At 35.0% G+C, this 24,546-nt stretch overlaps 2 protein-coding genes across 3 annotated transcripts; one reads left to right on the top strand and one right to left on the bottom strand.

The window, feature by feature from the left end:
* The first annotated feature begins 11,233 nt into the window (after nucleotides 1-11,233).
* LOC110111819 (long chain base biosynthesis protein 2d) lies at nucleotides 11,234-17,949 on the top strand. Of its 2 annotated transcripts, XM_020843840.2 has the most exons (13): nucleotides 11,234-11,382; nucleotides 11,480-11,647; nucleotides 11,749-11,814; nucleotides 13,333-13,421; nucleotides 13,884-14,029; nucleotides 14,114-14,238; nucleotides 14,661-14,754; nucleotides 14,847-15,010; nucleotides 15,707-15,868; nucleotides 16,124-16,250; nucleotides 16,335-16,501; nucleotides 17,390-17,497; nucleotides 17,581-17,949. In XM_020843840.2, exons 2-13 carry the CDS (start codon nucleotides 11,522-11,524, stop codon nucleotides 17,674-17,676), a joined length of 1,470 nt encoding a protein of 489 aa, XP_020699499.1. In that variant the 5' UTR covers nucleotides 11,234-11,382; nucleotides 11,480-11,521; the 3' UTR covers nucleotides 17,677-17,949. The 2 variants fall into 2 exon arrangements, with proteins under 2 accessions (XP_020699499.1, XP_020699498.1); XM_020843839.2 differs by lacking the exon at nucleotides 11,234-11,382 and having other exon boundaries at nucleotides 11,389-11,647.
* A 5,380-nt stretch (nucleotides 17,950-23,329) lies between these two features.
* Nucleotides 23,330-24,010, bottom strand: LOC110111849 (protein bicaudal C homolog 1-B). Its single transcript, XM_020843885.1, has one exon. It carries the CDS (start codon nucleotides 24,008-24,010, stop codon nucleotides 23,330-23,332), a length of 681 nt encoding a protein of 226 aa, XP_020699544.1.
* Nucleotides 24,011-24,546: the final 536 nt, after the last annotated feature.

Here is a 24,546-nt window from a genome sequence, read left to right as displayed (position 1 = left end):
TTCATAATCTCCGTCATCGCTCCCCTCTCATTAAATTCCCAATCCATTTGACGTCCCTCGCTTTTTCTTCCGGCGATCTCCCAATGGGCTGCGGAGGCTCTCGGCCGGAGCCGGACGACGAGGTACCGCCGGGCCTTCGGCCGTTCTGGCGGCGAATACAGGAGTTAAAGCGATCTAGAATGGAAGATCCCCGTCGTCGGAGAAGGGAGCGAAAGGACAGCGTTGTTTCCACCGCCGAGCTCATTCATCCCGTAGAGGCGAATGCGATAGAGGAGAAGTCGAATTGGAGGGCGGAGGAGACGCCCGGTTCGCCGAGCTTCCGGTTTTATTTAAACGACGCGGGTAAGGGAGGCCACGAGAACCCGGTCCGTGGTAACCAGCAAGGTGGGTTTTTTTTTTTTTCATTTAGATGCTATTTGATCTTTGTTTTTACAGAAAGGCCCTTTTTGGTTGGTGGATTATTATTTGGGATTAAGATGTAATACAACTAAAGATCATTGATAAAATTATAAATAAATAAAGTTGTCTTTACATTATTTAAAATTTTATTTATTCAAAATATTTAATAAAGAATAAAAGATGATGGAAAATATGCAGTTTTAAATTTTTAAAAAGATGATAGTTTAATTAAAATTGTAAAAAAAACTAAATTAATTTATATATCTTAATAATTAATAAAAGGGTTTATTTTCCTAAAATCATAAATTCAAATTAAATATATTATAATTTATTATTCATCATGCCCAAACAAAATAACAACAACAATAACAATAATAATAATTTACAAAAATTGTAATAAAATTTTAAAATATAGCTTACAAAATAATATTTTATCTTAATTTTGCTCTAATTTTAATTCAAAATAATTTTTTTTCAATTCAATTTGTATGTGACTATGGCTTCATTTGAAATATTTTTTACTAAATTTTTAAAGCGCAATCATAATTTTTTTTTTGCTATTAATAAATTTATGTGCTAAAAAAATATTTTTTACAATAACTTTTAAAAAATTATTATCCTCATAACAATTTTATAATAACTTTTATAAAAAACTACAATAATCTCAAATGAACCCTACATTTGAAATTAATTTTGTCTATTAGATCTCATTTACTCCAAAGAACCTGCAAACAACTATTGTTTAACTTTTTTGTAGCAGAGAAACTCGGTGAAGCAAAGGAGCTGACAGATGAAAGTATATAAAGGTGCCCTTTAAGGTTTTGTTTGAGACGACTTTTAGCTACTTCTTAATGCAGCTTTTAAGTATAAAAGTTTCAACTTTTGTACTATAAAATTGTTTTAATAAGCAATAAAAAAGCTGTCTCAAACTCAACCTAAAGTAGATTAAAGCTAGCTTCTTTCAGCATTATTTTTTTTGTTTTTATTGTTTAATTGCTCATTTCTATAAGGATGGTAAAGAGTTCAGAAAGGAGAAATGGGTTAAATTAATACCATTATCAATATCTTTATTTTTTTTCCTCAACTCTTAGGGCTCTTAACACCCTGAATCATTTTCCTCCCGGCTAACAGATAGGGCTTTGAGTTTTAAGAACTTTGGAAATGAGAACATCTAATGTTTCTTACTTATAATCTTCTAATCTAATAGAAGATTTATATATGTTTGTAGCATATTTATACATTGTCACTTCAATTAAATTGTTTTGATTCTTTGTTTAATGTCTTTGTTAAAAACCTAAGCCTTATTTGAGACCATGCATACCATTGTCATTAGCTTTCCCAAAACAAATACCATTTAGGCTTTGTTTGAGACGGCTTTCTTTAAAACAGTTTTAGTACAAAAATTACTAGAAAGCTGCTTTAAGTCGTCGCAAACGAACCTTAGAAAATTTATTTTCATGGTGAGTTTTAAAATTTGTGAGACTCTTTGATGGAAAGAGGAACTTTAACCAAACGGATCTTTTGCCATGTATTGAAGAGATTATTATGTGAAGGGAGAATTGTTGATGCTTTATTTTGATACTAATACTATTCATACAAGAAAACTATATTGATCAAACACAAGATCAAACTAATGCAAAATAAACAATAATCTGTAATATATTGAACACTATTTTATAGATTTAAAAATATATATACATATAACAAAAGAGCTATGTTATACTATCCAAACATGATCTCTCTGTGAAAGGGCATCAAGCAAAGATGAGAAGATAAAGTTGTGACGTGATCTCGTCGAGGATAGCCAATCAGTGGGATATATAACATGCACAGCAGTCCTGAATTGCTCTATGACAAAGAAGAGGTGAGCATGTCGCAACAAGATCTCATTGGGGGAGGTCATTGATGAGATTGATGACATCTATAGCGATCCCAAAACCATCAATGACGAATAGGAGTTAAAGAAATCAAGATGTGGGGGAAGGGGATCAAGGAATGGATTGTTTTTTATGCTACAAGGATGGATTGCTATGCATGTAAATAGTATTGTTTAAGTATTAAATATGTAAATTAAGTAATTTTGAACGTTATGTATGTAAATCCTCATATATATACTATTCTGACCTATTCAAAACTTATAGCAAAAACAACAATAGATCTTATTTTACAAAACTTTAGAAGACTTTAGGAATCTTCCCTCAACTCTCTTGTGTGTGTTCTTGCCTTCTTTACTTTTTTTATGACTTTAGAACATAAAATAACAAAGGATGCTCACTAATATATATACTCACCCATTCAACAGTTATAAACAAAACCACAAAAAACATTCAATAATATTTATGTACAGATTAGGCTAAATCCTTTGTTTTTAGCCATCACTCTAATAGGAAATACTTGAGTTCGCAAGTAACCCTAAGGGCAATATTTGAGTTCGCAAGCAAACCTAGCAATAATCGGTAAAAACAACATGAAATACGCTGATTTCAGAGAGAAAATAGCAAAAACGATGCAGGAATTTCAGGATATTGGAGAGAAATACAAGGAAAACTTCTTCTATTCAATCCATGAACAAGAAAAACAGTACAAGATATAAGTTTCTTCAATTCAAGAGGAAGAAACAATTATTCAATTCTCTAGCAAAGCCTAGAGCCCAAAAGCACAAACCCTATATCTCAAATCATATTTCAAATTCAATATGAAACCCTAATTCTAGCATTAGCAACTAATTAAAGTAAAAGGAGTAATACAAAATTCCTAAATATCCCCTAATTCAAATATTTCCATCCAAATAATCTTTAATCAAGGTGTGGGCCCCATAGGAGTAGCCGGCCCTCTCTCTCTCTCTCTCTCTCTCTCTCTCTCTCTCTCTCTCTCTCTCTCTCTCTCTCCCTTCCTTAGGTTGGCGCCTGTAATAGAAAACCGGTTCACTAGTGACCGGTCCAATAGGTGCAGCCGGCCCCTCTTGGGCTGGCCTAACATACTCCTACCATACAGTTCTTCAGAATATTTATAAATCTACCTTTAACTCTCATTCTGGTGCCTACTCTAGCCTTCCTGGACTCATACCTAATGCACTTCTCATGCCTACATTTCCAGTTTCAATTATAGCATATTTAGTCACCAGTTAATAGCCAAATGCAAGATTAATTGGGTTCATAAACCAAATAGAATATTGGAAATTATTTTAACATAATAATGGAAATCGTATTGCTTGCCTTTTTGTTTGTCGTTTCTCTTTGTATCATTGTATGGCGTTACCCCTTTTCTCTGCAAATATTTCCAGGTTGATCTTGAAAGAATTCACCAGCTCGTTTATAACAAGAGATTGCTCACCGAGAGATTGCTTCACTAAATTTGCAAGTGGATAACACCCAAATTTACTAGCAAGTCGACTAGTTGAACAGACGACGTGTACTTGGTGCGTTCACTAAGGGGTGAGTAAGTTGTACTATGCGAGTTTGTAATAACCCAAAAGTTAATAAATGAACTTATTTAAAAAATATAAAAAATATGTATGGAGCTGCACGTTGGTTAGAAAGCTCAACGGCTCTTGCTATAGAGGAGCAGTGGTGCCAGAAAATATCGTTGCAGTGTGGATATATGTTATATGTTCTACAATAACTCTAGAAGTGTATACAGTGCAGCGGCCCTGGGTCACTTGAGAGCCACAGTGCCAGACATTAAAAATGATTTTTTTAATTATTTAATGTTAAATATCCCTACACCACTCGTCCTCACTCTCATTCACATTGCTTGGTTGGGAAGGAATTGAGGGAGAAGAAGAAGAGAAGGGGGAAGAGGAGAGGAAGAATTTTCAGGACTTTTTTGTCCATTACTCCTATTATAAAAAGTGTTCTAATCGTTGTAAGTGTATATACTCTTACTCATATTTTCGATAGTTTTTATTGATACAATTTTATTCTTTTCGAAATTGATAAAAATAAAATTTTCCTTTGATTTAAGATAATGACTAATATATAACGAAGGTAAGATAAAGATCAATGACCAATTGGTCGATAGTTGAGATTAAATTAAAGACTAATGATCAACTAGGTGACAATTAGAATAGGCTCTTTCTTATTGTTGAGTTTGGATGGAGGGAAAGTCGCTCAGTGGGAGAACAAGTTTATGCCCGTGGCGGGTGCCGAGTCTATCTGGGTAGCTCTGTATAGGGTGATTTCTCTGATAGCCCAAGGCGAGTGATGCCCGTTGATCTAGTTGAGGCGAGTCTCTCTTTGACTTTCGAGTGAATATCACTTCTCTTAGATTGCTTGGGCGAGTAACACTTCTTTTAACGAACTTTGGAATTTGTTTTACTTTTTTTATACATAAGATTTTAATAATAATTTATATGTATAAAATATTAAAAATCATGGGGTCTGCACCCGCCTCAAGATAGACAACATATTGTCTTATGTCTCAATCATTTAAAATATTTATTCTTAGTAATCCAAGGTCTAATATCTCTACACTCCAATTAATGGAGCATTGTAACATCCTCTTAACCCACTTTATCATCAATTCAATCAATTGGGCCTCCCCTCTCAGTTACTAATCCAATTATAAACTCCTAAAGTGCAAGATAAATGGCTTCCCTATGAGAAGCACTTTGTTGTGGCATAGATAAATGCATAAAATGCTTCCAATATATACCAAAATCATTCTTTTTTTAATTTTTTTGATTCGTATTACTTTCTTATATAACTATGCTATACAAGAGGGTTGTCAAAGAGGACAAGAATCAAAGAATGTATGCATCAACTTGTATATCATCTTCTTCTCATTTAGTCAGACAAGGAATCTAATTCATCTGATCTCCAAACTCAAAATAAGATTGACATTCTTTGCTGTCAATAGATGAAGACCTTGTTCCTTCCTTATTGAAGAAGCCTCTCCTCTTATCTTATTCCACATCAATTCTTCACCCTTCTCACATGAAGAATTCTATTTAGCCAAGTCAAAATCCCAATTTGCCACAACAAATAGTCTTTGTTGCTTAACTAGTAGTGCATAGCTTTGACTTTACATATTTTGGAGGAATATGAAGTGCTATATACTTTTTGTTAGTGGCGGAATCAAAATTTTAAATTGGAGGAGACGAAAAAGTTTACCATAAATTTAGTTGAGGGGCAAATATTCTGTAATTTATATAATTTTTAGAAGATTTTGGGATAAATGTAGAATAATATTTTGTTTGGGACGGCTTTTTTACTGCTTCTTAAAGCGACTTTTTAATATAAATTTTTTAATTTTTGTACTAGAAAGCCCACTTTAAGAAGCAATAAAAAAGTCATCCCAAACGAAGCCTAAGTTGTGAAGCTTGATTTATTTCTCTACCAAGAAAAAGTGCTTTGGAAGAGCGTGTTTACAAATTATTTCATTTAGTTTTTCTTTGTAAAGATGAGGGCATTATCTTTATGATATGATTGTAATTCTCCATAGTCTACTCACAGAGAAATATGCAATAACTATCAATTGCGTGAACTTCATAATATTATTTGTGCATTTATGTGGATTGAACTTCTTTTCTATTTTATAAAATTTTTCAACTCTCAATTTAAATTAAGTTTGCCAATTTTCTTGATATTATATGAGATTATACAGGATTTTTTTTTTATTTAAGAGGGCTAGAGCCACCTCCAACATCCCCTTAGTTCCACCAATATCATTGGCAATGGAATAATATTCTCATAAAGCTCTTTGATATAGATGAGGATTTTGGGCATCTTATTCTCCTTTCTAAATAGGAAAAAGATGCAGGCCAGTGATCAAGAATTACATTAAGTAAACTTGCATGTGCTGATTGAAAAAGTTAGCACAGAAAGAGATGGTGATATGCTTCTTCTTCCATGAGAGAAAGAAAAGTGTAAAAAAAAAAAGATTGAGAGAGTACTGCTATGGTCCCATAACAAGATTGCTAGAATATAAAAATATAAATCAAGTGGATTTCAGGCCTATAAATAGATCAGTCATGGAGAGCAGGCAATAAACATCACAGCAGAAGAAGATTGGAGTGGAAGAGAGGTCTTACATGAAGATGAGAGCCATTCTTTGGTAGCCAAGGATGACTTGCCTTTGTACTCATTAGAGCCATCTGAAGAATTTTTCAGTTGTCTCAGAAAAGAAATTCTACAGATTTTTTTTGATATTGAGATCTGTATTCTGAAGCCTCAATTGTTGTTGATAGAGATTTATAGTGGAAAGAACACAGATTTCAATGTAAAATAGTCGTGATTTTTTTTTATTTTTGCAGTATTTTTCAGATGTTTCTGATGTTGTTCAATGGCAAGTTTCCTTGGCTATTCTAAGTGGCTTTCAGTCTTCATGCTAGGCCTGCCTCTTCCAAATTGATAAATCCATTGAAGTGAGCTTAATGGAAGAAAGAAGCAGAAGTTAGTAGTTTTTGCAGTTATGAAGAAAATGATCCATGGAATTCAGTTAGTTTATCAGCTGGTTCTTTTTTACTATCACTCATCAAACATCGTTGCAATCATCTTCAATATGTTTAGTCTTATCTTAATAAACATCTAATCTTATGGCATTATATTATCTTAAATTTTAATTTGAATGATTAAGATTGTTTTTAAATTAAGTTTAATAGTATTATATCATATTTCGAGTAAAATCTTTACAACTTTATTTTGCATATCAATATTTACATCACTGTTTATATTATTTGCAGTGCGTTTGAGAACGAGTTTTTTATAATCAGATATGCAGAAGTGTGATAACTACAACAACAACTTTAAGCCTTTATCCCACTACGTAGGGTCGGCTACATGAATCCGTTTTCTCCATTGTATCATATTAAAAGTCAAATTCTGATCACTTAAATCTAATAAAGAAAGATCATTTCTAAACCAAGTCTTTTTAGGTATACCTCTATCTTTCTTAACATAAGTCAAATCTAATACTTCTACTTTCCTAATCGGATCATCGGAAGGCCGCCGTTTTATGTGACCAAACCATCTAAGGCGACTCTCTCTAATTTTATCTTCCATTGGAGCTACTCCAACCTTTTCACGTATATGCTCATTTCATATCCTATCTCCAATGATAAAGCCACTCATCCACCTGATCATCCTCATCTCTATAACACTTAACTTAGTATTATGCTTCTCTTTTAATGGCCACCATAAAGGCTTGATAACTACAAAAAAAAAAAAAAACTGTTGCTCAACTATTGCTACAGTCCATAGAAAAAGCTGTAGAAGTCACGTTGCAACAGTCCCAGAAATGAAAAATCACACTTGAGAACTCTGCTACAATCCCATAATAGCAAATCCTTTGGCTTTCCAATTTGCATCAGATTAGACTTGTCATCACACACAGACACACATATATATAGCATTTTTGAGTAAGCCAAAGATGAAAAGTAAGACGTGTCATATGAAGAACTGGCTATTAATTTGCAGATTTAAAATGTGGCATATCAACTGCTACAAAGGCAGCTGCTCAGTAAAGTTTAGCATTTCTTTGGTTTTATTGGGCACAAGTGATATTGAATAATCAAATAAACACTGAGGTGAAGATTGGTGAAATTAGGTGAAGACAACCGAGGCTCAGTATGGATATCTATCATAAATAGTAGAAATCATTTCTCACCATAAACTAACCTAGACGAAGTCCTTTTTCTGTGGCTAAAATCCAGAATAAAAGCAATTAAAATTGTGATTCATCTGGTTTAACATTCTCATATATGCTGTCATCTCCGGGAAAAATTATTCTGTGCGGAAGCCAAACCCCATCAGGATACCTAAGCTTGCGGCTTAGTACCGCTCTGTACCGAGGCTCGGTATCGCTGCGTCACTCATTCTGATTGATATCCTGATGTAGAGCTGCATTCGGAGTCCACGCAAATAATCTCTCGCTCTCAAGGACTACTTTGCTACTCGATAATCAGATCCATATCAACGCAATGCAATTAAATTTATATGATTTTGTGTAGATCTCGTTAGATCAAACTGTAGCTCTTGTTTTCTATTGTTTGGTATTACAAACCTACAGTTTCGTCATTATTTAGGCCTGGGCTGTATACTTTTCGTTTGTTTTCCTTTGTTGCTTTCTATTTGTAAAGAGACAATTGAACCTGCACAGTTGTTTCTTGTTTGATTCCTCGGCTCCATGGGAGGAACTTACATTTAGGACCGCTTTCTTATTACTTTCAAAGCAATTTTTTTAGTATATAAATTTTTAGTTCAACAAAATTTTATACTAAAAAGCTGCTTTAGAAAACATTAAGAAAGTTCTCTCAAACGAAACTTTACTCTTAATAAAAATCAGAAAAGAGTATTCTTCTAGCATATGTGCTTGCAAATTGCAAAACTAACGCTTTGTTAGGGAAAGTTTTTTATCATTATTTTTTTTCAGCTTTAAAAAAAAAATTGTACTAGAGAGTTATTGTGCAAAGCAGTAAGAAATCTATCCCAAACAAAACCTAAGCCTCGAGTCAGTCATTTCAATGAATGAACCAAGTCAATTCAAGCACAAGGACTTGTATATTATTTTTACTACTGTTTGCACTTGTGCTTATCATTTATAATAAAAAATTGATCAAATTGAACTAAATGTGCCAATTAATCAATCTCTTCAAAGACTTGAGAATTTTAATTTTAATTTCCTCTCATGTTAGGTGATGGCAATTATTGTCTTTCATAGACTTATTATATGCAACAATAGAAAATCAGAATTTTTTATTTGAGAATTGCACATTTGTTTGTTTATTGATAAAAACATAAGTTGGAAAATAAGAATTTTTATTTTATTAGATTCATGTGTGTAAATAAAAGCATATCATATGAAAATATATACATATATAAGGGTGTTTATAGAGTTCATATTCAATATTGATTGCTAACTAAGACCTTGTTTGGGGCAGCTTTCTTACTGCTTCTCAAAATAACTTTTAGTATAAAAATTAAAAATTTTGTCCTAAAAAGTTATTTTAAGAAGCATCAAGAAAGCCGCCCCAAACAAAGCCTGAGTTCCATTCAATGATTAATATATTCAAGATATCAAATGATTAGATTTAGAGAGTTAATATAATTTAAAATTAATTTGAATTCATTATTAAATAATGAATCTAATAATTTCTATCATTTTGAAAATATTTCTCTAAGTTCAAGAAATCAAAACAGCCCCTCATTAGTTTGTTTTGTGTGTAAAAATGAAACCATTTTATTTGAGAGGTTTATGAAATTTAAAAGTCAGAGATCTATATCCTAATTATAATTAATCATAATTAGTCAGTAATCTCATAATAATGATGCACCAAAACAAATCAAATGATGAAACAAATAAGTCAAAAAAATAGTTAGTTAGATTTAATACAGAGGAAGAAATTCTTACATTTTTTGTAACTTCAATATTGACTTTTTCAGTTTTTTTTTTTTTTTTTTTTTTTTTAAAATTTTTTTTTTTTTTTTTTTTTTGACTAAATCAAGGATTTGATATCAGACTTTTTTATGTATTATAATTATAATAATAAGAGGGATGGGTTTTAGACTTACAAGGATGCTATAATGTCAATAGAGGAGGGAAATAAATAATGAATGTGAATATTTTATTTTAAAAATGTCTCCATGAGCTTGCTGTGAGGTCTCTGTTCAAATTTTGTAGAGTTTGATTGATTTTGACTGTGAACAAAGTTTGGGATAGTAGTATTTGACTTAGGCTTCGTTTGAGGCAGCTTTCTTACTGTTTTTTAAAGCAGCTATCTAGTATAACAATTTCTTAGAAAGCTGTCCAAAATGAAAACTTAGATGCGATAACAATATTTTTGGTCAACTGCATGCATGACAATATTTTACTCACTTGGAATGGTTTCGGTGAGCATTTTGATGAGAGGAATTCAATGAGCCTAAGAATACTCAATTTTTAAGTCATTACGATACTTAGATGCTGAAAAAATTATTTATGATCAAGAGAATTAATATGAGTCATAAAAAAACTATAAATAAACTCATTCTCCTTATGAAAGGGGTTTGGACCTTGATTTGAGATTTGAGAGAGCTTGGAGATCTGAAAAACTCTGAAATTCCATCAGACGTTTTGATGCTAATGATACCCTCAACAATCGTTGTCGCCCGAGTACAGTCACTAGTCCACCATCACTTGACTATCGTTATCAGATCATCATCTCCCAAACACCTATTGTCTATCACTTGAACCCTATCATCCATCAATGTCACTAGAATATAATCTTTAGACTAATGTTGTCCAGTCATTGAGAAATTATTCTATGCGGAGATCATACACAAAATGTCATCCGGAGACCAATCAGAATGCGCCACGTCAGTGGTATCGAGCCTTGGTCCCGAGCAGTACCAAACAAGGGCTGACGTGACACATTCTGGTTGGTCTCTGGACCTCATTTCTGTGTCTGCACAGAATAATTGGTCTCAACTATGTCTTTTCAACCACCATCACTTAAACTACTATTTTTTAACCACCTTCAACCGAATGCGAATTCTCGATCATCATCTTACTATGATCTCTTAATTATCATTACTCGTCTATAGTCTCTTAATCTCTATTGTCATATTACAATTCACTGATAAACATTGTCCGCCATCACAAATATCTTTGACGTATGACATTGCCAAAAAAGCAGATGCACACTTTGAACAATTGAACATCAACTCCAACTCATAACATCAAATTAAAATTTATACGAGGCTTTTTGATCTCTGGTCTACTCCTCTCAAAAGATAATAATAAAAATGTATCATTTATAACTTATAATATAAATTAGCGGAATTATCTTAATTGAGTTATATATATATAATGTAATATAAAAATAAATGTAAAAATAAGTGTGAGAAAGAGAGAAGAAGGAGACTGGATGACACAAAAATCCATTGAACGCTTCTCCGGTCAGCGCACCGCGTACAAATTCCTCCTATCTTCTACCATTCAACTATTCAACGTTCAAATTCTCTGCTTCTCTCTCTCTCTCTCTCTCTCTCTCTCTCAGATAAAGAAGTAATTTCTACCCTATTAAATGCCACAACCTCTTTCCTTCCTTCCAGTTCCCTCTCTTCTCTGCCCAACTTATCCTCGCTTGCTCTTCTCTCTGTAGGAAAGACTGTGAAGCTTCCGGATCCGGTCATCGGCGTAGAGGATGGTGAGATTACCATACCTGACGGCCCTAACAACCCTTTTCAGCTATGGGCTCCTCTTTGCCTTCGGCCAGATGAGGGATTTCTTCCGGAAGATCCTCGATTTGTGGAAATCCAAGAATCTTCAGGTACTTTTGTCCTCCTTTTTTGGGATTCTGGGTCCCTTGCTTTTTCTTTCAATCTTCTCGATTTCCAGCTTCTGAGATCGGCTACGTTGTTTCTGGAACAGGGTTACGCTCCGATCTGCTTGGGGCTTGAGGATTTCTACACTCGGCGTCTCTATCTCCGTATTCAGGTTCCTTTTTTTCCTTAATTTTTTATAATTATTAGGTTTTTTGTTGTTCTGTTCGTTATTACTTTTGAGGGTTTGCTTTTCTTCATAGTTTGATGTCAATATGTTTTGCGGATGGATGAGAGGAACACCTAACAGTGCTTTTTTATGATGCGATAACCTTTGATTTTTTCCTTAATGTCCTTTTCTGAATGATTTGAGTAGAAAAGATTGTTGAATTTTAGAGTTGGGAATGGAAAATAGCTATTTTTGAATTTTCCATTCCTTGATTCCCATGTCTTCATGCCTTGATATTTTTTGGTAAGTAAGAGAAAACAAGTTTTGGGGCTGTTTGTGTACAAGTAGGATTTAATAATCATTGAAATCTTGACTTAGTAAATCTTAGAACCTTTAAATCCTGAAAATATTCTGTCATGATAGATGTGAAATTTGGTTAAACCCTAGTAAGCAATATGATAGATTTTTTTTTAGATTTAAGATTCAAATGACAAGAAAAAGAGGTGTATTGAGGAGAAGTGATATAAATCTCTTAAATCTTGCTTTCCTTGGAATTTACTAAATTCAAATTTTAGCCTAAAATGGGGGAAATATAATTTAAGAAGACTAGATTTATGTGACTCAATAAAGGCCAAATTTTTATAAGGACCAGATTACTGATTGAAGTTAGACATAGAAGCTACATCAGAGCTTCAGAACCAGAATTCGACAATTTTAAGAAACCGTTAAATGAATTAACGGTTTATTGAACCGTGAAAATATTTTAAGGTCGTTTTTTGGTTTCTAAGAAACCGTAAAAATGTTTTCACGGTTTCGTAGAAATTGGAAAAATATTTTTTGAAAAAAATAACTTTAGACCATAGTATTCTTATCCAAATCTCTTTTCCTTTAGACATTAAATGGTTCCACCAACAATTAGTTCACACATGGTGCCATATTGAGTCTCGTGGACAGAGCTAAAATAAATTTTTATGTTGTTTATCTTGATTTGATTTTATATGAAATTTTTTAATATTTGTGCAGTATGCTCATCAAATAATTTGTTGTCTACATGAAATATCTGCATTTAAGATAATAGCCTAACATACATTTTTTTTTTCCACTTAGGATCAAATTTAAGCATAATTATTGAAGTAAATAAACTGTAAAATGTTTTCACGGTTTCAATAAACCCTTAATTCATTTTATGATTTCTTAAAACCGGAAATTCGAATATCGGTTCAGCTCCTTCTCAAAATAAGCTCTGACTCAGCTCCTATGCCTAATTTTAATAAGTAACATGCTCCTATTTAAAATTTGGCCCTCAATAAAAGGTTTACCTTAATTGGCTAAAACTTGCAATTAAAACATTCCCTTAAAACTTGTGGGGAGAATAACTTCGAAGTATTCAATAACCATGGAAAATTTGAACTGTGTTGGCCAGTAAGAATAATTTGGTGACCAATGTATATTAGGTATTTAAAATTATTTCTAGCTTTGTTCAAGTTTTAGTTGGCATGAACTTGTTCTATGATTGATTGGCAGGACTGCTTTAATCGACCAATTGCAAGTGCACCCGATGCTTGGATTGATGTGGTTGAACGTTACTCAAAGGACAGTAACAAGACACTTCAGTGAGTCTTGACTATTTGTTTTCCTCTAGGATTTACTATACTTCTCATTACATCAGATAAAACCACAACTTAAACACAATGTGATGTCTTGCAAATGTTATGTAATGATCAATATTTGCCTCATTCTCATCATGCATAAGCATTCTATTTATATATCTAACATCCAAAACATTAATATTACATGCTTATCACCCATTGAATAAATTTGGGTGCATAGAATGAAATATTAAAATTTATAGAATGGTATGAATGGTAAAAATGAATTATAGGAGTGTTATATTTGATATTAAAGTTGTATATGGATGGTAGACATGTAATATTAATGTTTTAGGTGTTAGATATGTAAATAACATGAAATAAAGTGGTATTGTGTAAATCTCCCCTTTTTTTTTTGCCAAAATGCTATATATTTTGCTCCGGATTTTGCTGATTATTGTGCTTATTCTGTTTTCTTAAATGCAGCCGAACCTCAAAAATCAATAAATGCCTTAACCTTGGATCATATAATTACCTTGGCTTTGCAGCAGCAGATGAGTATTGCACACCCCGTGTTATCGAGTCTCTGAAGCAATACTCACCGAGTACCTGCAGTGCTCGTGTTGATGGAGGTATAAAGGTGTTCTACCTCTTTTTTTTAGTAAATGAGAATATGTGAACCTTAGGGTTTAACTTAGTCCAATTTTCTTGCTTAGGTACGACTAAATTGCATGCTGAGCTAGAAGAAGTAGTTGCAAGATTTGTTAGAAAGCCAGCTGCTATTCTCTTTGGAATGGGATATGCAACGAATTCTGCTATTATCCCTGCTCTAATTGGGAAGGTAAGCACCATTTCCTTTAAGTACTTACTCTCTAATTAGGGCATCTCCAACCGAACTCCAAACGCTTGTATGGCGTCGCTCGTGAGCTCCAGCCGAACTGTAAAACTTCCGCTATTTGGTTGCGGGTGAACAATGGGACGTCAATATTGGCGTTGTATTGTTCATCTCCGCTATTTTTCTGTCTCTATCGAACTTGCCGAAGAAACACGCGAAAGAATAGAACGACCGTTGCCTTCGCAAAAATGGGGCAAAATGGAGTTCAATTGGAGCTGAATCATGACATTTTTTTGTTTCACGGCATTTTGGAGTGAAAAATGAGATTTTCGGTTGGAGATGCCCTTAGAAGATATGTGTTCAGCTGAATACAAGTAGTTATATGAGAGCTCTACCGGCAAAATTAAGCATTTGATTCTTGTATATAGGGTGGCTTGATAATCAGTGATTCATTGAACCATAACTCTATTGTTAATGGTGCTAGAGGCTCTGGTGCAACAGTACGGGTTTTCCAACACAATAGTAAGTTTTATGGTCATTGTACTGAGTGTTTGGTCTTTTGCGCACATTATATGAACATGTGTTGAAGAAACCCTTTCTTATTTTACTTGCAGGTGCAGCGCACTTGGAAGAGGTGCTCAGGGAACAAATTGCTGAAGGGCAGCCTCGAACGCACAGACCCTGGAAAAAGATAATTGTCATTATTGAAGGAATCTATAGCATGGAAGGGGAACTCTGCAAACTCCCTGAGATAATAGCTGTCTGCAAGAAATACAAGGTTAGAATGGAAAGCCATGAGCTCAATTCCTTCGATGCTTGTCTCATGTTTCTGCATTTATCATTTCAGCATCATTTTCAGAAATGAGGCATACAATTAAACAATTAAACTATTAAATTGTATAGCTTAATTTTTGTTCATGGAAGAAATTATTTACATAAACTAAGGCTTCATTTGGGACGGCTTGTCGGCTTTTTTATTGCTTCTTAAAGTAGCTTCTTAGTATAAAAATCAAAATTTTTACACTAGAAAGCTACTTTAAAAAGAAGAAAAAAAACAGTCCCAAACGAAACCTCACAAATCAACATTTTATTTTGTTGTAAAATTTTGGTGTCCTAGCTTTTTTTTTTTCCCTTCATGATAAAGGGAGGGTGCCCTCGTTAGGTGATACACCTGAGACATTAGTTTGTGAATTCCTCAAAAATCCCACCATTATGGCGAAATCTGCAGCGGCTACAACAAGTCATAGCTATGAAACAAATGGGTGATTTTGTATATTTAGCTTTTGTTTTGTGCATTTATCTTGTTTCCATTTAATTCGTTCTCATTGTTTTGAATTAGGACTTGCTTAATTTCCAACATAACTTTGCATTCTGAAATAGTTTCTAATCAAAAGCTTCAAGTTACTATCATATTGTTAATCGTTAATAGAGTCAATATAATTATGGAAACTCATAATGACCATGTTTCTCTTAGGCATACACGTACTTGGATGAGGCCCACAGCATTGGTGCAATTGGGAAATCTGGCAGAGGTGTTTGTGAGCTTCTTGGTGTCGACACAGCTGATATGGATATCATGATGGGAACTTTCACAAAGTCATTTGGATCTTGTGGTGGCTATATTGCAGCATCAAAGGTATAATTATTTCTCTAATATATAATTTCTTTAAGGACAAATTATTCTGTGTGGAGTCCGGACATCATCCAGAGACCAATAAAAATACACCACGTCACCTTAAAAGTGTACCACACTCGGTACCGAGTGTCAGTATTGCGCTCGATACCAAGCGGTACCGGACGGTTCTCCCGTCCGGTGTCCACACAGAATAATCTCCCTTCTTTAAGCACTACATGTTGCAGAATGTTGTCTGAACATCTTTTTGTCTGGCAGGAAATTATCCAACATCTAAAGAACACTTGCCCAGCCCATTTCTATGCAACATCAATGTCTCCACCTGCAGCACAGCAAGTTATATCTGCTATTAAAGTGGTTCTTGGAGAAGATGGTTCTAATAGAGGTAATTCAAAGAACCCTTTAAATGCATTTGCTTTATTTTGTTAGCTTTGAACTATCTTATGTGTGAGCTGAATGGCTATTATAGGAGCTCAGAAACTTGCACAAATTCGCGACAATAGCAATTTCTTCAGGTCAGAGCTTCACAAGATGGGTTTTGAAGTTCTTGGGGATAAAGATTCACCAGTTATGCCCATAATGCTTTATAATCCGGCGAAGATCCCTGCATTCTCCAGGGAGTGTCTTAGGCGCAATGTAAGTATGATGCTTGATGATATTTCAAAAGCTGCTTAGTGCTCTTTTTATTATTTCATTTTCTCAGTCAGACTGTTTTTTTTTATTGTTTATCTTTGACCTCATAAGAGTTTCACAACGGTTCTTCTTTGGAAAGCTTAAAATTTCATGGTGACCATTAAAAGTTGAAATGCTAATATAAAACCAATTTGCTTAAATAGCCTTTTTATAATTTTTTTTTTCTTTTGTGAACCAGTAAATTTTATCACTATATGAATTAGTTTTTTTGCATTTAATGTTTATTTAATTTATAAAAAATATTAGTTTGATTCTTGTTCATGTTCTATATTTTTAATAATAGATGTGACTTATATTTGTTTTGTCCTGAGTTCAATGCCCCATATTTGCTTCAATGCATCATATGTGGTTGTTTTCACCAGTTAAAAAATTCCCTAATACCTTGTAGAACCAGAACTATTTTAACCTATAAACTATATTGTCTACATCAACTTGTTTTGATATAACCTTAAAAATTGGAAAAGAATGCAGAAAGTTAAAAAAGGAATTAATCTCCTTAGTGGGTTAGTGCGTACAAATTTGTATATGTAGGCTTCCTTTGGGATAGCTTTCTTGCTATTTCTTAAAATAACTTTTTAGTTAAAAAAACTTCATTTTTTACTAAAAGGCTGCTTTAAGAAGCAGTAAGAAAAGTCCGTCCCAAACGAAGCCTCACGAAGTGAAGAAAGAAAGCTCTCAAACGCTCTGGGCCGCACCTGTATTTCGCACTGTTGCCAATGCCCGATAACACTTGTCATTATACTATATATATATTATATATATATATATATATATATATATATATAAATTTTTGAAGTTGATGCTAAATTCAAAATTTCATGAAAATAACAGCTTGCTGTTGTCACTGTGGCATTCCCTGCTACTCCACTTCTTCTAGCAAGAGCCCGTATTTGCATATCTGCTTCACATACTAGAGAAGACATGATAAAAGCATTGGAGGTAAGCTCTTCTCCTTCATATATTTCTACATTTTATTTACATAAACCATTTTATATATACTAAGCCAATTTACATCATTTCAGGTCATTAGCAAAGTAGGTGATCTTGTGGGAATCAAGTACTTCCCAGTAGAACCTCAGAAGCACCTTACTGACAAGATTCAGAAGAAACTGGAGTGAAGAACTTTCTTGAAACTGATCCTAGGCATGAAATGGCAAATGGAATATTGGAAACTTTACGTTTAGTTTATAACTGGAAGCACTATTTTGTTTCTTATTTGTGTCAACTTATAATCTATATTACTAGTAAGGATTTTCTTCATTGTACAGTTCTTAGTAAAGATTTGCTGTAATAAGCCTGCACTTGGTTTCCTGTGTTCAGCTTCTTTGACTCTTCATGGTTAAAGACTTATTTTGGAAAATAGTGGAAGTCAAGTTTTTTTTTTCTTATAATTTGTTCTCAGGCTCAATAGAACCACTTTTCTGTTACATCGATGTGCTCTCATTTTTCTTGAATTATTGCTAGCTTGAGAGGAATAATTGCTTAATGTCATGTATGTATTATGATTTTGAATTGAAGCAATTTGATTTGGACTATATATTTAAGGGATTTTTTAGAAAATAAATGGCTATTACTTCTAGCCTTTGCAATGCTTAAAATCAAGGGAAATTTACATACATACTACTTTATAACTTTCTATTTACATATCAAACACCCAAAATTTTAATATTATATGCATACCATCCTATATTATTTTAATATCAAATATAACACTTATATTTCTTTCCTATCAATCACATAATTCATTTCTACCACTCATATTTGATATGAAAATGAACTAAAGGTATGTATGAATTAAAATCAAATGCAATTGAGGCCATAAAAGCTCGTAAGAAATTCTTAGAATTTTCCCATATTCTTACTTCACTTTCACTAGTTGAATATAATAATCTTATTACCCTTTTATATACAATATATAAATATATTAATAACTAAGTTGCTTCTCTATATATGTTATGGACATACTATATAACCTTTTATATAAAATATATAAATATAAATATATTTTTAATTAAAAAATATGAAATAATGTAACCAAATATCATATATTTCCCATACAAAAGAAAAATAAACATTAAAAAATTTAACTAATTTTCAAATTTCAATCAAGAGAATTAATAGTACACCAGCATTAACATTCATTAATCATTAAATATATAAATACCAATCTATATTTAAAAAAAAAAAAATAGTAACAATGCTCTCTTCAGATAAACACACAAGATACGAGTATATTTACCATGCATTCATGAAGCTCCCATTCGCACTCCAATGGCACCAGTTCACCATTATCAAGAAAAGAAATTTCAAAGTTAACTAAACAAGAGTGAGCTTAACAACTTCAAGCATTCTAATATCATCCATTATAATTAATTAATACATCTCACTCAATGTCCCATAAATTAATCTCTCCTTGAGTATAGTATGAATTCAAAAAGAAGGCAAAAATGAATGTGCACAAATACTCAATTTTCAATGTATTAAAGAGTTATTTTGACATCTTGCTCTTAAGTTACTTGGTGAAATAGGGTGTGCTTAAATTTTTTATTTTTTTGGCAACAAGAAACTTGCGCTAGCAATTCCGATGCCATACTTTGTAGTAGTGGAGAACAAGCACGATAAATCACCGCCAAATGGCGCCTCTTAAAAAGCAATAAAATAAGGGTCGACAAAATCAATACTCCATGAATTCCCATACTTTGTGTAGCTTGATATATATATATAAATAGAGGTTCTATAGACTGTAATAGTATGATTAAGAAACAAAGATTTTGAGTTTATCTCTCTCCCTCTGCTCTTCCCTCCCTCGAGAAACTCAAGAGAAAGTGATTCTTCTTATGATGTAAGTTTCTACAGAGTCATGATCGACAAGATAATTTCAAACATTTGTTTCTCACTCAGTCTCTACGCGTGCAACCACCACAAGTTAGATGTGGTCTAAGCCCAAGTCATCATATATGAACAGAACTTGCCTATTCAAACGAAACCATTTAGAAAATCACAGAAAATAAGATTGGTTTCTTTTCTCTAAGCTACCAAATTGTTTAGTGCTCTGTCGAAAGATCTTTTTTTTTGGGTAAACCCGGGGCAGGAAGCCCGTATATTAGATGGAACAAAAATTACAAGAGAATCAGAAAAAGAAAGAGAAAAACGTGGCTAACAAAAAGAGATCCAACCATCGAACCCAAAAAACAGAGAGGCAGATGGTGGAAATTACAAACATTAAGACTCAGAAAGGAAAAGACCGAACCCCATGAACATCATAGCATCAGCAATAGGCACACGAAATCGCACAGAAGGCTCAGGTTGCCTGCGGACGAGAGAAAAAAGACAGCAGGATCGAATAAGGCCATCGCAGAACCTCCTGCCGATAATAGTCGAATTGAATTCCAGCCAGGTTGCCAAAGAAAGACCCTCCATGGCCAGAGAAGGGGTGATCTTGGTCATCATTGTCTGTTTGTAATAACACACCATCTGGATACAGCAAGTCAGTCCGAGTGTATGCAAAAAACCACCTGGGAGGATCAAGAGAAGCGGGGCAGCCACGACCCCCAAAAAATATAGCCCCGAGAAGTAAGTATACCAAATTTAAACAAAACTGGGGTGAAAAGCCTGAGACCCCAAGAAATTTTGTATACCCAAATATCCCACACCAATGCAGAGACAAAAGAATGCTTCCATTAATGACAGTATACCCAAAGTAATCCAAAAAACACAGCAACGCAGCAAGGCTTAAAAACCAAAAAATCTTCCCAGCAGCTTCTCTTTGTTTTTCCATTTTGAAACCTTTAATCTTATAGCAGCCGATATATTGTTAATGATTTTGACAGAATTCATGATTTCATTAGAGAACCGTCTAGAGTTACGTTCTCTCCAAAGGTGGTAAATGGTGCAGCTAACAATAAGACAGCAAAAATCTTTTTCCTGCCTATGATAAGTTGCCGAGAGTTCAAAGAAATCAAAAATTTGCAATAAAGTGGGCCTCAATAAGAAGCAATTGAGCTCCGGCAACAACCTAGCCAGAATAGTGAAGGAGAACTCACAGTCAAAGAACAGGTGGCTATGGTTTTCCGGAACTCTCACCTCCTCAAGGGAGACCGGGTTAACCAACAAAGGGCACATGTGAGGAGGAACCATCTTGCCAGGGTGAATGTGAGGAGTAACCGGGGGGGTAAAGGGAGGGTTGTAGAGATTTTGAAAATGGTTGACAATGGCCCTAGAAACCTCGGAATGTGAGGTAAAATGACCCTCATCAGTGGTAATTTCTTTGATACAGTTCTTGTTGCTTCTTTGCCTAATCTTAGCAAAAAGAAATCCTAAGTCATCTTCACCATGAAGAAGCCAAGAGGTTTTAGCTCTTTGAGTGATCCAAGAGGACCAGTGAGTTTGTAAAGCAGCAAGATCATCATTAATGCTTTTAAGGTTGCTGTTGAGGTTGATATCCAAAGGCTGGTTTTGGAGCTCAAGCAAACAGGAGTGTTGTTTAGCTTTAAGATCCATGATAGTGCAGGAAAGAAAGTTGGAAGAGGCCCAATTCCTCTTCTTAAGAGATCTTTTGAGGCATTGCAGGCTGTGAGAGAACGCAGCCAAAGGACTTCGGGAAGAATTGGCAGAAAAAGCAGAGAACACATCATCCCAGAAACCTTCCATATTAGTCCAATAATTTTTGAATTTGAACCTAGCAGCAATAGGTTTGTCATGAGAAGCAATGAAAATTATAGGGGAGTGGTCCGAACCAGTAGGAGGCACAACTCTGTAGTAAGCCAGGGGCAGATAATCCAGAAGAGCAGAATTAACTAGAATTATATCAAGTTTTATGTGAATCGGAGAGTCCACCCTTTGATTGTACCATGTGTAAAACAGCCCAGTAGAGGATAAGTCTTGAACGCCACATTTAAAAACCATATTATTAAGCTCTCCTAACCTCTGTCGAAAGATCTTATTATGAGGATCTCGAGTAGTTTTGGATCAATGAGCAATCATCGTCATTCCAAAATTATAGCCAAAAGTAGCAAGAAGGAATGTTAAGCACCAAAAACATCAATGCATATAGGCTTATTATGTCAAGCCAAAATCAGCAAATTAAATTGGAGCACAACTGTTCTAACAATCAAACATAATAAGTTTCGTTAAAATAAAGATTTTTGTCTCATGGTAGTCCTATCACAATCCCCACTCAAACTTAAGAGAAAATTCTATAAAATGGTGGTGATTCCTGCAATGATTTATGATGAACAATGTTGGCCATTAAAAGAGATGCATAATATTAAGTGTTACAGAGATGAGGATGCTTAGGTCATCTCCAACCGAACGCTAAACGAGTGTATGGAGTCGTTCCGTCGCTCCAACCGAACGCGAAAATTTCCGTCATTTAATCGCAGGTGAACAGTGCGACGCCAATATTGGCGTCGCACTGTTCACTCACGCCATTTTTTTGCTCTCAACTGGAAAAACGCGCGAAAGGGAAAGCGATCGTTATCTTCTCAAAAACACCTAAAATGGCGTTCGATTGGAGCATCACCGCGCCATTTTGGAGTTTTGCGTTACTTTGCCGTGAAAAATGAAGTTTTCGGTTGGAGATGCCCTTAGGTGGATGAGTGGTTTTACTCTTAGAGACATGATAAATGAGCATATACGTGAAAAGGTTGGAGTAAGCTCCTGCGGAAGACGGTTTGTTCACATAAAACATCGGCCTTCAAATGAACCGATTATGAAAGTAGATGTATCAGATTTGGCTTTGTTCCGCAATGAGGTGATACGCCTGTACTCAAAACCAACATAAAAACTACTTTCACTATGACTAACTTGACAAGCAAACTACTCTTAGCTTAATTTGCAACCCAACATTTAAAAAGGGTACGCCTAACAAGGCTTATTAATTAAATGCCTTTACATAGGATACATTAAAATACCTCCTGGGAAACCACATGACTTACAAAAGAAAAAAACATAGTAGTCATAACCACAAAATTAAAATTAATATGCATCTAATAAGAGAAACATACAAACAAGTTATCAAATAGAACAAGAAAATTTTCATGGATATCATGATAAACCGTTGGTGGATGCCGTTGAGCGTCTATAAATACATGCCAGATTAAAAGCTTCGCTTCTTTTGAATAGCTAAAGTCAAATATACAAGGAATAAAGAATTTGCATGAGCTACCAATGGTAAATTTTTTTGAGAAAAGGCAACCTAAAATTTCAATACAACACACATCCACAACCCAAACCATCACAGAAAAGGATAAATTGCATAACTTCATTACTCAATAAAGCCGCCTATGACATAAAATATAAATATTTTGAAAAGCAAACCTAACTGGGCAACATTCAGAACAATCAATGACACAAATGATAGGCAACAAAGAAAAAACTTGTCATTTTAGCCTTAACAATCAGATTATTGGACCAATGTTGCAGAAGCATGGTTCAAGGAAAGCTAAATGCTTGAAGGGAGGAAAAAAAAAGACCAGATGGCACCATTAATTATGATTAGCAAAACAAGCAACTTTCCTTGCTTACCATTACTATCATATTTGATATTGTCAACAATTCAATACAAGTTGTTCATATTACATTCATATGCAACAAGAACATCCTTTGACAAAACTTTCGCCACACTAGTTCTTAATTATACAAAAAACACTATACAACCAAGAAGCAAGAAATTACATATGGCAGTCAAATTAATCATATCACCTAGCTTGAGATCATCAAACAAACCAAGGCAGTATAGTTCTTCCTTTCTTGTTGAAAAACAAACCTTTCTCATGAGTCCCTGCTCCTGTTGAGCTTCTGGATCGCGCAGTACATCTTCCTTCTCGACCCGACCGCATTGATCCCCATATCCCTAAGATCCTCCAGCGTCAGCATCGGCAGTACCTCATCATTTACCTCGTGTATCTCAAAAACAGGCGTGTATTGTCCAAGCCCTAACCCCTCGAGAAACGACCGTACCCCTCCCGCCCACCCTTTGCATCCCTCCGAGGGCTCGTCCCCTCCGTTGGAAACCCTAACCCTGAAAGAAGCCCGATGTTCGTTCCTGTCCGAAGGACTTTCGGAATCCTCCACGTACTCATCATGTCTAGCGTCCTCCCCGCCGCTTGACTTCAAATCAGCAACTGCGGGATCGAATCCGTTGTCGATTCGAGAGTTCCAGTTCGTCCGAGCCCGCCTCGTGGACGCCGGGGCGGTGGCTCGAGGTTTGGTGGAGGGTTTAGACCCGACAAGGGTCGAGGAGGTAGAGAGGGGTTTGGAGAGCTTAGGGCGGCGAGAGGAAGGATCGTATGAGGCTGAGGCCGTGGGCTGGTCTCCAATTTCACCGAGGCGGACGCTGGGTCGGCGCTGCCGTTTGGAGGTTGAGGAAGGGATGAGGGTTTCTTGAGCCGGATGTAAAGGGGTCGGTGGGCCACCATTTTCCGGCGGTTCTAGCGGGTGGAGGTCACCCATTGGAACTCCGGAGAAGATTGAAAGGTAGAGTAATAGAGAGAAGACTGCACTCGAGAGTAACGGAGAGATCAGAGAAGGCGATGGTGTTTTGACTTTCGATGGAGGACGGAATAAAGTAGCTAAGGGAAGCGTAAGATGGAAGCCGCCTGTGGACTTCGGGGCGTTGAATTAATGGTAGGAGTGTGCAAACTTGACCTGACCAAAAATTCGACCCGAGTCTAATTCGAAAAATTCGAATTCATATCAACCCTTTTGTTATACGGGTCGGATTCCAGTTTGAGTTTTCAATCCATTCTTACAGTCGGTTTGGTTCGGGCTGACCCGACAACTTGAAATCAACCCGAGTTGACACGCGAGCCATAGATCTGCACTCGAGTCCGATTCTGATCCCGCGTGGAGTCGGAGCATCCACGTTTGTTGTCTGGTGCAGTGGCGTGGCTGGATGGGGTGGTTCCATGTCTGCTTCTGACTTTCGCTTGTCGTATCAGCGACGTCCGACTCTGACTTCCGACTTCCACTGTGCCTGCAGGTTCGCT

The sequence above is a fragment of the Dendrobium catenatum genome, unplaced genomic scaffold, assembly GCF_001605985.2.
Source record: "Dendrobium catenatum unplaced genomic scaffold, ASM160598v2 fragScaff_scaffold_621, whole genome shotgun sequence".
NCBI lineage: Eukaryota > Viridiplantae > Streptophyta > Magnoliopsida > Asparagales > Orchidaceae > Dendrobium > Dendrobium catenatum.
The sequence above is the reverse complement of the archived record's forward strand: the minus strand, read 5'-3'. Positions and strand labels throughout refer to the sequence as shown.